We start from the raw sequence: 12,769 nt of genomic DNA, 5'->3' as shown, positions 1-12,769 counted from the left end.
TCCCAGCAAGGGGAACTAACATGTTTTCACGGTTGCTCGGACTGAATACCTGGCTACAAAGAACCTGCAGTCCTTTTCTGGGGCCATAGACAACTGTTCAAACTGGACGGCCTCCACCCAAACAAACTTGGTGCGAGAGCGCTAAAGGACAACGTCTATTTTTCACTGAGGCATCCATCAGTGGAATGTGCCAGTCCACCCAACATGAATGGCACACACACACTTGGACAATGTATGCGTGACGACAGGACATCTTATCAGCTTCAGAGTCATCATATGGTCAACACAACCCACAAGGACACTGACAATGCCACACAGCCACAACAAGCACTGCTTATGGACACTTTTCTGGCTGAGCCTTGCCCTCAGAGCTCATCACAGACAGACTGTGACGTACTACAACAGCTCCAAGACTCAACACCGAAGGACGACCTTCTGGTAAACAGTCAGGGAAGCCAGGACAACATATATCAGCCACCGGAAACACCAGAGCCAGAGCTCCATTCACCAGACACATTATCCCTCTCTCCAGCATCTCCACTTCTAAGCTTCTCACAGAAAATGGAGGAACTGGTATATGCTGGAACCAGACTCTCCCACTCTTTTGCTGCAAGCCCCCAGTTATCAACTAAAAAACGGCGGGCACCACAACCACCAAAGCCTGTGGGTCCAGCTAGCCATCCTCCTCCTGTGAGAGCTCTCCGGCCGCTGCCACAACGTCAGGGCCCAAACCCTCCTCCGTCTGCTGTGAGTGAACCAAAAACAACTGATAACAGCTCTCAGTGATATGTGTCGGGTCCCAGCTATGATAACAGCAACACGCAGCAATGTTTACAGAACAAGCAGGAACCCAGTGTGCATGTAGTTTTCCCTATTTCTGTTTTAATATGTGATAGAAAGTCTAAGGCCATCTCAAGCCGTACGCTTGACCCATCTAATCTAAGGCCTATTCTGCATCAAACTAAGATTGCTCTAGAGACAAAAAGTAATGCCATCAAGCTAGCATTTTTAAACATTCGCTCACTAAAAAATAAATCACATCTGATCAATGATTTTATAACCACAAACAACCTGGATTTTATGTTTCTAAATGAAACATGGTTAGAAGACAGCTGCAGCGCAACAGTCCTCAATGAAGCAGTCCCTCATAACTTTACTTTCATGAGTGTCTGCAGAGCTGTCAGAAGAGGTGGTGGTGTAGCTGGTCTTTTTAAAGATGTTTATCAATGCAAGCAAGTGTCATTTGGTCAGTACTTGTCTTTTGAATATCTAGGGATTGTACTGAAAGGTCCCCCACGCATTCTGTTTATCATTATTTACAGGCCCCCAAAATACTGTCCAGTCTTTGTTGATGAGTTCACAGAACTGCTTTCAATGATTTGTTCAGAGTTTGACTGTTTTGCTATTGCAGGGGATTTTAATGTTCACATAGAAAATGCAGAAATCAAAACCACAAAAGAAATTATAACGGTTTTGAGCACGTTTGACCTGATTCAGCATGTGCATGGGCCAACACACAATCGTGGACACACTCTTGATTTACTCATCAGTAAGGGTCTAAACATTTCATCCACTGTTATCAAGGATGTAGCACTATCTGATCACTTCTGTATTTTCTTTGATATATTGATCTCTGCTACCACTGAATCTAGATCTGTCTCTGTCAGAAAGAGATGCATTAACGATAACACTAGTGTGCTATTTATGAAGGCTATATCTTCAATGCCAAGCATTTCTGCAGATTCTGTTGATCTTCTCCTGGAGTCCTTTAACTCAAAAGTTAAGAATGTCATTGATGACATCGCACCTGTAAAAATCAGAATTTCTGGCAAACAGAAATCACCGTGGAGAAAATCAACAGCAGTACAGAGTATGAAAAGACAATGCAGAAAAGCTGAGCGGATGTGGCGGAAGACGAAACTCGAAATTCACTATAGCATCTATAAAGACAGCCTTCATGCTTTCAATGTTGAACTAGGTAAAGCTAGACAAACGTTCTTCTCAAACCTTATAAACAGCAACTTAAACAACACTCGCACTCTTTTTGCTACCGTTGAGAGACTAACGAACCCCCCTAGTCAGATCCCTAGTGAACTGCTCTCCGACAGAAAGTGCGATGAGTTTGCTTCCTTCTTTTCTGAGAAGATCAATAATATCAGAAAGACAATTAGCACACCCTCAAGTTATGCAGAGGTCAGACAGATTCGACCGCAATTTCAAAAAGAAGTCATTATGTCTACTTTTGAAGAAATCGATAGCAACATTTTGGAAGAAACAGTAAAGCACCTCAAATCGTCAACCTGCCACCTCGACACACTTCCCACATCTTTTTTCAAAAGTGTGCTTAGCTGTTTAGAAGCTGATCTCTTAGAAGTGGTGAACACCTCACTTCTCTCTGGGACTTTTCCAAACTCCCTGAAAACTGCAGCTGTTAAGCCCCTTCTGAAAAAGAAAAATCTTGATAACACCATATTGAGCAACTATAGACCAATATCAAATCTTCCTTTCATAAGCAAGATTATTGAAAAGGTTGTTTTCAATCAGCTGAATCACTACATAAACTCAAATGGATACCTGGACCATTTCCAATCTGGCTTCAGACAACATCATAGCACAGAGACAGCGCTCATAAAGATAATAAATGATATTCGCCTAAATTCAGATTCCGGCAAAATATCAGTGCTGGTATTACTAGATCTCAGTGCTGCGTTCGACACTGTCGATCATAACATTCTCTTAGACAGACTGGAAAACTGGGTCGGGCTTTCTGGGATGGTTCTCAAATGGTTCAGGTCATACTTAGAAGGGAGAGGCTATTACGTAAGTATAGGAGAGCATAAGTCTAAGTGGACGTCCATGACATGCGGAGTCCCACAAGGCTCAATTCTAGCGCCGCTGTTGTTCAGCTGTATATGCTCCCACTAAGTCAAATAATGAGAAAGAACCAAATAGCATATCACAGCTATGCAGATGATACCCAGATTTACCTAGCCTTATCGCCAAATGACTACAGCCCCATTGACTCCCTCTGCCAATGCATTGATGAAATTAACAGTTGGATGTGCCAAAACTTTTACAGTTAAACAAGGAGAAAACAGAAGTCATTGCATTTGGAAACAAAGATGAAGTTCATAAGGTAAATGCGTACCTTGACACTAGGGGTCAAAAAACAAAAAATCAAGTCAAGAATCTGGGTGTGATTCTGGAGTCAGACCTCAGTTTCAGTAGTCATGTTAAAGCAGTAACTAAATCAGCATACTATCATCTCAAAAACATTGCAAGAATTAGATGTTTTGTTTCCCGTCAAGATTTGGAGAAACTTGTTCATGCCTTTATCACCAGCAGGGTAGACTATTGTAATGGTCTCCTCACTGGCCTTCCCAAGAAGACCATTAGACAGCTGCAGCTCATACAGAACGCTGCTGCCAGGATTCTGACTAGAACCAGAAAATCAGAGCATATTACACCAGTCCTCAGGTCCTTACACTGGCTTCCAGTTATGTTTAGGATAGATTTTAAAGTACTTTTACTTGTTTATAAAGCACTCAATGGCCTAGGACCTACATACATTGCAGATATGCTCACTGAATATAAACCTAACAGACAACTCAGATCACTAGGATCGAGTCAGTTAGTAATATCAAGGGTTCACACAAAACAAGGGGAATCCGCTTTTAGCTATTACGCCGCCCGCAGTTGGAATCAGCTTCCAGAAGAGATCAGATGTGCTAATACATTAGCCACATTTAAATGCAGACTCAAAACTCACCTGTTCAGTTGTGCGTTTATTGAATGAGCGCTGTGCTACGTCCGAACAGTTTGCATTATTTTATGTATAATCATTTTACTGTATTAATTAATTTGAAATCATTTTCTTTTTTAAAATCATCTTAAATGTTCTTAATTTTGTTTTTATTGTTGTGATTATTATTTTAATTTTTTATGATTTTTATGCTATTGTGATTTTAATTCCTTTTTATGTACAGCACTTTGAATTACCATTGTGTATGAAATGTGCTATATAAATAAACTTGCCTTGCCTTGCCTTGCCTAATTATTCTTTTAGTGCTTGACAAGCACAATAACTGCTTTTAAATGCTAGTTTTTGCCTGTTCTTAGGGTGCCGACCCTGTGTGATGATTGCTGTCTACTCTTGAGTGGTGAAGTGAGATGCACCTGTGGTGGAGGAGACTTCCTGAGTCTGTGTGCTTGAGGTCTGTGATTCTCAAAAGCGTGAGCTGCTGGTGTCTGTGAGAGAGTGTTTCTCTCCATCAGCGTCATCAGCTCTTTCTGCCTCAGTTTCCTGCTCTGCTGTCTGTGTCTCTGCAGGGCTGGAGGGTAGCGCTCAGACGCCGGGACGAAGGCTTTGCTGGGTCTCTGTGTGTTCCACTCCGGCCGTTTCTCCAGTCTGTGGCTCTTGGCGGTCCGAGCGAACGGCTCGTAAGGGTCGGCTCCCGTTTCTTTGGGTGCGGCACACGTCTGCTGTCTGACGTGGGTCTTTTCAGATGCTTTGCCCTCACCTTGATGAGATGTCTTGCTGTTTAAACTGTTCTGAGGAGCTGCGTGTGTGACTTGATCAGCTGAATCTGTCACATTCACAGACTGATGTTAAACCAATGCTCATATATTTGATCCACAACATTCTCAATATGTTCACCCCCAAATTGAACCTCTGTCATTATTTACATCTTCTCCTTATAAATGCTGTTTGTACTTAACTTACTCAGCTCCTTTTCTCAGCTTCCCTTCTATATACTGTACTGTTCCATTTAAACTCAATTAAACTCATCCATCTAGATATATACATCACGCTAGAATCATGTTAGAAACATGCCAGTAACTTGCTAATCAGGCTAGTGACACGTTAATTGTGTTAGCAACATGGTAATCATGTTAGAATAATCCTAGCAACTTGCTAATCATGTTAGAAAAATGCTAACAAAATGCTAGAAACATGCTAGACACTTTGCTAATCATGCTAGCAACATGCTTACGCTAGAAACATGCTAACAACAAGCTAATCATGCTAGCAACATGCTAACAACTTGGCAATAATGTTAGAATTATGCTAACAACATGCTAGTAACATGTTAATCATGCTAGAAACATGTTAGCAATGTGTTAATGTTAACAACATGCTAATCATGCTAGCAACTTGTTAATCATGTTAGAAACAGGCTCACAACTTGGTAATCATGTTAGAATCATGTTAACAACATGCTAGTAACTTGCTAATCATGCTAGAAACATGTTAGCAACATGCTAATCATGCTAGCAACTTGTTAATCATGTTAGAAACAGGCTAACAAATTGATAATCATGTTAGAATCATGCTAACAACATGCTAGCAACTTGCTAATCATGCTAGAAACATGTTAGCAACATGCTAATCATGCTAGCAACTTGTTAATCGTGCTAGAAACAGGCTAACAACTTGGTAATCATGTTAGAATCATGTTAACAACATGCTAGTAACTTGCTAATCATGCTAGAAACATGTTAGCAACATGCTAATCATGCTAGCAACTTGTTAATCGTGCTAGAAACAGGCTAACAACTTGGTAATCATGTTAACAACATGCTAGCAACTTGCTAATCATGCTAGAAACATGTTAGCAACATGCTAATCATGCTAACAACTTGTTAATCATGTTAGAAACAGGCTAACAACTTGATAATCATGTTAGAATCATGCTAACAACATGCTAGTAACTTGCTAATCATGCTAGAAACATGTTAATCATGCTAGCAACTTGTTAATCGTGTTAGAAACAGGCTAACAACTTGGTAATCATGTTAGAATCATGTTAACAACATGCTAGTAACTTGCTAATCATGCTAGAAACATGTTAGCAACATGCTAGCAACTTGTTAATCGTGCTAGAAACAGGCTAACAACTTGGTAATCATGTTAGAATCATGTTAACAACATGCTAGCAACTTGCTAATCATGCCAGATTCATGCTATTGTTGATAATGCTAGAAACATGCTAACAACTTGCTAAACATGCTATCTATATCTAGCTAGCTATTTATCTATCAAACATTAAGCTTTCAAAACTACTTTAAACTTCTAACTATTTCAGACTGAAAACCCAAACTTAAAACTTTTAAAACTATTGACATTTTTTAAACAACTTATACTTTTTGAAACTTTCAAGTCAAGCTTTCTCAAGCCAACTCCAAAGTTTGTCTTAAGCATTTTTTATCTAGATCTGATTGTTCTAATTGCACCATTTCTCATTGAAGGCTTCTAAAGGTGTTGAATATACTGCATTTGTAAGACATTATCAATGAGGATGAATAAATGATGACAGAATCTGTATTTTTGGGTGAACTAACCCTTTACAAGAGGAACAAACCTGTCTGGACAGCGGTGTCTTTTCTTGGAGACGTTGTGGGAGGAGGTGCCGTTCTTTGCTCAGCTGAAGTTTCAGGTAAATCTTCACCACTAGGAGCTGAAAGACTTGGTTTTATAATAATGCAGACTAAATGTTGAGATTATCAAGAAGAGGTTTATTTTCTTTCATACCCTGTGAGACGGAGTCTCCTTCTTCCAGACCGTGGAGTAGTTTGGAGACGTCGTGGCCTTTCTTGGCCAGCTCTCTGATTCTCTGGATGTGTTTGTCTTTGAAGGCCTCCTCTTGAGCTCGTTGAATGCTCAGATACAGCTCATCTGTTTTACGAGACTGCACCTCCTGGACCACAACATTCACATTCAAAGTACAATTCAGATTAATGGAATTTAAAAAATATATCTTTATTAATTTGGCTTGAGAAAGCCAGCTTACTGTAATGCTATTTAAACTTACAGTGATTACTAGCAACATGCTAATCATGCTAACCACATGCTAGTGACATGCTAATAACTCGTTAATCATGTTAACATGCTAGTCATGCTAGTAACATGCTAAATAACTCGTTAATCATGTTAACATACTAGTCATGCTAGAAACATGCTATTAACTTGCTAATCATGCTAGCAACATGCTAGAAAAATGCTTGTAACATGCTTATAACTCGTTAATCATGTTAACATGTTAGTAACTTGCTAATCATGCTAGTAATATGTTAACATGTTAATCATGCTACCAACATGCTAGGTACATGCTAATCATTCTAGCAACATGCTAGTGACACGTTAGTTATGTTAGAAACATGCTAGTGTCATGCTAGAAATTTGCTAGTGACATGCTAGAAATATGCTAGTAACATGCTAGCCATGCTATAAACATGTTAGTAACATGCTTATCATGCTACCAAGATGCTAGTCATGCTAGAAACATGCTAGTCATGTTAGAAACAAGTTAGTAACATGCTAATCATGCTAGCAACATGCTGGTGACATGCTAGTCATGCTAGAAACATGTTAGTAACATGCTTATCATGCTAGAAACATGCTAGTCATGTTAGAAACAAGTTAGTAACATGCTAATCATGCTAGGGACATGATAGTCATGCTAGAAACATGTTAGTATCATCCTAATAATGCTAGTGACATGCTAGTCATGCTAGAAGCATGTTAACAACTTGTTAACCATGTTAGCAACATGCTAGAAACATGCTAGTAACTTGCTGGTCATGTTAAAACAACTAAAACATACTAGCAACTTCATTTTAAATTTTTCAAACTTTTCAAACTTTTTATCCTTTTTTCTAGCTATTGTGAGCATATTCCTACTTTTTAATATAATTGCAAGTTTACATTATTTCTTTCCTCAGATTTCTGCATGTGCATTCAGTCAGGAAAGTCAAAATTGTGAGGGGAAAAATAATCATTAAATTCAAGAAGTAGAGCTAGTTTATATGTGCCACATCCCCTTTAAAATACTAATATAGATGTGTGTTTACCTCTCTGTGTCTCTGTCTCTCAGTGTCCTTCATGTACTGCTGCTGGAGTCTTTCTCTCTCTCTCTCAACCCTCCTCTCCTCGTCTTGTTCCTGTGCTCTCCGTGAGGCCTCCTCTTTCTCCTTCTGACGTCTGCGCTCCTCTACTTGAGCCTCAATGGCTCTCTGCACATCATCAGATCATCAGATATAAAGGTGCAGCAGTGATTTCCTGTGGGTTTAGTCCAGGGTTGATTCTTACCTGGTGCTCAAGCTGTTTACATTTCCGGCGTTCCCGTTCCTCGATCTGAGCTGGGTCCAGCAAGGCCGTCATTGTCCGAAGATAACTAAACAACAAATCATAGGGGCATTTTTTTATTTTTAGAAACCGATTGAACAAGCTAGACCTAGAATGATTAAAATGTATTTATTTATTACATTGTATTACAGCTCTTATTATTCTTCTGAGACTAAATTTATCAACTCTAACTCCTCCAAGAGCAGGGTTCCCCAAATCTTACCCTGGAGGTCCAATGCGCTGCAGAGTTTAGCTCCAACCCTGATCACACTCACCTACCTGTTATTCTCTAATGATCCTGAAGACCTTGATTAGCATGCTCAGGTGTGTTTGATTAGGGTTAGAGCTAAACTCTGCAGGAAAATGGATCTCGAGGTCCAGATTTGATGATCCCTGTCCTAGAGCTTTAACTCTCCAAACTCCAAACTCAGGCCAGATCTTCAGACTGATCTGACTCCAGTTGCTGGATCTTTTCTAACTGAACGGACTTACGGTTTTCCCAAAAATGACGATTAAAACTGGGAAAAATCCCATAGACTTACATTGAGGGAATGTTCAACTGATCAACACTATTCAAACTCCAACTGACCAGTGTTGTTTTCGTCAACGATGACGATGACGAAATCATTTCGTTGACGCCACTTTTTTTCATGACGATAACGAGACGATGATGAGATAAAAATGGCTCGTTGATGACTAAAACATGACGAGACGCGTGTGAGTTTTTGTTGACGAGACGAGAATAGACGAAAATGTTAGTGGGTGGTCCGTCAGACGTTTAAAATGCATGACATTTCTGCTTATTGTGCATGCCAATTAAAACTTAAAAAGTATCTGACGCTATGGCAAGCCGTTTTAGCATTAAATACTCTTTGCTGTACTAGTATGGCAAGCCGTTTTAGCATTCCATCCTTGTTTGTCTTTTATGTTCTAAAACATTCCTTCATTATTGTAATTATTGGTGAAAATAGTCGATCCGGAAGCTCACATTGTGTTGAACTATAGATCTGCTATTTTCAGAACTTATAAGTGACACTACCCAACAGCAAAATACTTACTGACCTACATTCATTTGTTAAAAGACTACTTTTTCCCCTTTTTTTGACTAAAACTAGACTAAAACCTTTTTGACTTTTCGTCGACTAAAATTGGACTAAAACTATCACATATAGAAGTGACTAAAATTTGACTAAAACTAAGAAGCATTTTAGTCCAAAAGACTAAGACTAAGACTAAATCTAAGATGGTTGTCAAAAACAACACTGCAACTGACAGAATCCATTGAGACTCAATCAAACTCACCTTCTAGCAACTAGATTTATAATACATTTTAACTCATTCAAACTAGCTTTAACCATGCTAATCATGCTAGTAACGTGCTAATCATGCTAGAAACATGCTAGCAACTTGATAACCATGCTAGAAACATGCTAGCAACTTGCTAATCATGCTAGAAACAGGTTAACAACTTGATAACTAGCATGTTGCTAACATGTTTCTAGAATGATTATATTAGAAAAATGTTAACAACTTGGTAATCATGTTAGAATCATGCTAGCAACATGCTAATTATGTTAGAAACATGTTAACAACTTGGTAATCATAATTGAGAACCGCTGTGCGAGAAAGATGCTATCACCTTGTTAATCATGTTAAAAACATGCTAGCAAAATGCTAATCATGCTAGAAACATGCTATCTATATCTATCTATCAATCAAACATTAAGCTTTCAAAACTACTTCAAGCTATCTCAGACTGAAAACCCTCAAACTTAAAACTTTTAAAACTTGGAAATCTTTTTACACTTTTTAAACTTCTTAAACCATTTCAAACTTTTCAAACTTTTTTTATTAAATGTTCTGGTCCAGCTTTCTCAAGCCAACTTTTAATTTTTTTTTATCTAGTTCTAATTTGAAAAAGTATTTTGGCCAATTTTTTGGGGGGGGTGAATCATCATTATAAATTATAAATGTATCATTATAAATTAACTTCCATTCTGTCTGAAATTATTGATATCTAAGGGGAGACACTCCGGGCAAAATACTTTTTCCATGCACCTGTCAAATTTGGGATTTTGGGATTTGTTCATATATTATTTACTTGATTTTATACACATTTATTCCCCCAAAAATGGTAAAAAAAAATACATGGTTTTCTGTCTGTTCAAAGTATTTTGTGAATTATGGAGTGACAAAATGAGACCCAAAATCCCCTCTGTAAAAATATTTGACTCTAATATGTCAAAAAAATTAAACAAGAATTTTGAAACTGACTTTATCCAGTGTTTAGATTTTTGTGCTAGAAATGTATGCAAATTAGCACATATTTCATTAAATAATGGATCATCGTAACATTTCAGAAAACTTGTAATACAAAAAATGTTTGCAATTATCAATGTAATCAATCAACCGGGTAAGTAAAGTGATAACTATTAGTTAATTTTTTTACCCTATTCACCTGCAGTGAAAATGCAAGCTGTGGTTGTCAGAACTTTACAGCATAAATAGTAGCAACAGATTGAGTTTTACAGCCTGAATGTAAAAACAATGTATCATTAATGTAGAAAATACTTTTTCTAAATGCTTATACTTTTTCTTTTATACTTTTAAATTTGTGTTTTGGATGTTCTGTGCTTATGAGAAGACGAAATGTTCTGTGCTTATGAAAAGACAAAGTGTACACTATGTAAGAGAATCTGTTTAGTAAAATGTGTGCGTGTAGTTGCGAACTCTCTACATTTATGTCATTTCTGAGAAACCTTTGTTTACAGGCACATAGGAGAAAAGAAGCCCTGCAAAAGTAGTAGCAATTTGAAGGTCACTTTAGACTAGACTTTTGGTCACTCTAAGAAGAAGAATGGGATGGGGCTGTATTTTCTTTTCTGTGCAGGAGCGGTTGGCGATAACAGGCCCTGATTGGAGGAGAATGGTCGAACGATATCAGGAGGAGAGACCTGCAGATCAAGAATATAAATACTTGCATTTAGTTTTGTGAGACATTCCTGGACTGCCCAGAATGTCAGATTTGATATTGGCTGTTCTGGAATCCTGAGCTCAGCACTCTTTGACTTTACCATTAAATTGATTTTAACTTTGATTTTAACGCAGACTCGAACTGTTTTATTTAAAGGGCGAATAAACGGACTGGGGGGAAGTAGGTATTCTTAGAATACCGGCAACTTCCAACATTAACTGAAGTCGTGTTATTATACTTAATAACTAGAATCAATTTGTCATTATAATATACTGACAAGCACCTTAACTTACCATTAACCAATTGAAATTGCTGGATCTTTTCTAACTGATCGGACTTACGGTTTTCCTAAAAATGACGATTAAAACTGGGAAAAATCCCATAGATTTACATTGAGGGAATGTTCAACTGATCAACACTATTCAAACTCCAACTGACAAAATTCAAACTCCAACTGACAAAATTCAAACTCCAACTGACAGAATCCATTGAGACTCAATCAAACTCACCTTCTATCAACTAGATTTATAATACATTTTAACTCATTCAAACTAGCTTTAACCATGCTAATTATGCTAGTAACATGCTAATCATGCTAGAAACATGCTAGCAACTTGCTAATCATGCTAGAAACAGGTTAACAACTTGATAACTAGCATGTTGCTAACATGTTTCTAGAATGATTATATTAGAAAAATGTTAACAACTTGGTAATCATGTTAGAATCATGCTAGCAACATGCTAATTATGTTAGAAACATGTTAACAACTTGGTAATCATAATTGAGAACCGCTGTGCGAGAAAGATGCTATCACCTTGTTAATCATGTTAAAAACATGCTAGCAAAATGCTAATCATGCTAGAAACATGCTATCTATATCTATCTATCAATCAAACATTAAGCTTTCAAAACTACTTCAAGCTATCTCAGACTGAAAACCCTCAAACTTAAAACTTTTAAAACTTGGAAATCTTTTTACACTTTTTAAACTTCTTAAACCATTTCAAACTTTTCAAACTTTTTTTATTAAATGTTCTGGTCCAGCTTTCTCAAGCCAACTTTTAATTTTTTTTTATCTAGTTCTAATTTGAAAAAGTATTTTGGCCAATTTTTTGGGGGGGGTGAATCATCATTATAAATTATAAATGTATCATTATAAATTAACTTCCATTCTGTCTGAAATTATTGATATCTAAGGGGAGACACTCCGGGCAAAACACTTTTTCCATGCACCTGTCAAATTTGGGATTTTGGGATTTGTTCATATATTATTTACTTGATTTTATACACATTTATTCCCCCAAAAATGGTAAAAAAAAAATACATGGTTTTCTGTCTGTTCAAAGTATTTTGTGAATTATGGAGTGACAAAATGAGACCCAAAATCCCCTCTGTAAAAATATTTGACTCTAATATGTCAAAAAAATTAAACAAGAATTTTGAAACTGACTTTATCCAGTGTTTAGATTTTTGTGCTAGAAATGTATGCAAATTAGCACATATTTCATTAAATAATGGATCATCGTAACATTTCAGAAAACTTGTAATACAAAAAATGTTTGCAATTATCAATGTAATCAATCAACCGGGTAAGTAAAGTGATAACTATTAGTTAATTTTTTTTACCCTATTCACCTGCAGTGAAAATGCAAGCTGTGGTTGTCAGAAC

At 37.4% G+C, this 12,769-nt stretch overlaps 1 protein-coding gene across 1 annotated transcript in view; it reads right to left on the bottom strand.

Annotated features, from left to right (window-relative positions):
- Positions 1–12,769, bottom strand: part of ccdc66 (coiled-coil domain containing 66) — a 41,096-nt gene that overhangs the window by 5,469 nt on the left and 22,858 nt on the right. Inside the window, exons 11-15 of the mRNA XM_073843730.1 lie at positions 8,090–8,174; positions 7,852–8,013; positions 6,533–6,698; positions 6,363–6,458; positions 4,177–4,586 (exon numbers count right to left, since the gene is read on the bottom strand). Of these exons, the coding sequence (XP_073699831.1) occupies positions 4,177–4,586; positions 6,363–6,458; positions 6,533–6,698; positions 7,852–8,013; positions 8,090–8,174 (919 nt within the window). The remainder of the gene's footprint in view (positions 1–4,176; positions 4,587–6,362; positions 6,459–6,532; positions 6,699–7,851; positions 8,014–8,089; positions 8,175–12,769) is intronic.

This window comes from Garra rufa, chromosome 7 (assembly GCF_049309525.1).
Source record: "Garra rufa chromosome 7, GarRuf1.0, whole genome shotgun sequence".
NCBI lineage: Eukaryota > Metazoa > Chordata > Actinopteri > Cypriniformes > Cyprinidae > Garra > Garra rufa.
The sequence above is the reverse complement of the archived record's forward strand: the minus strand, read 5'-3'. Positions and strand labels throughout refer to the sequence as shown.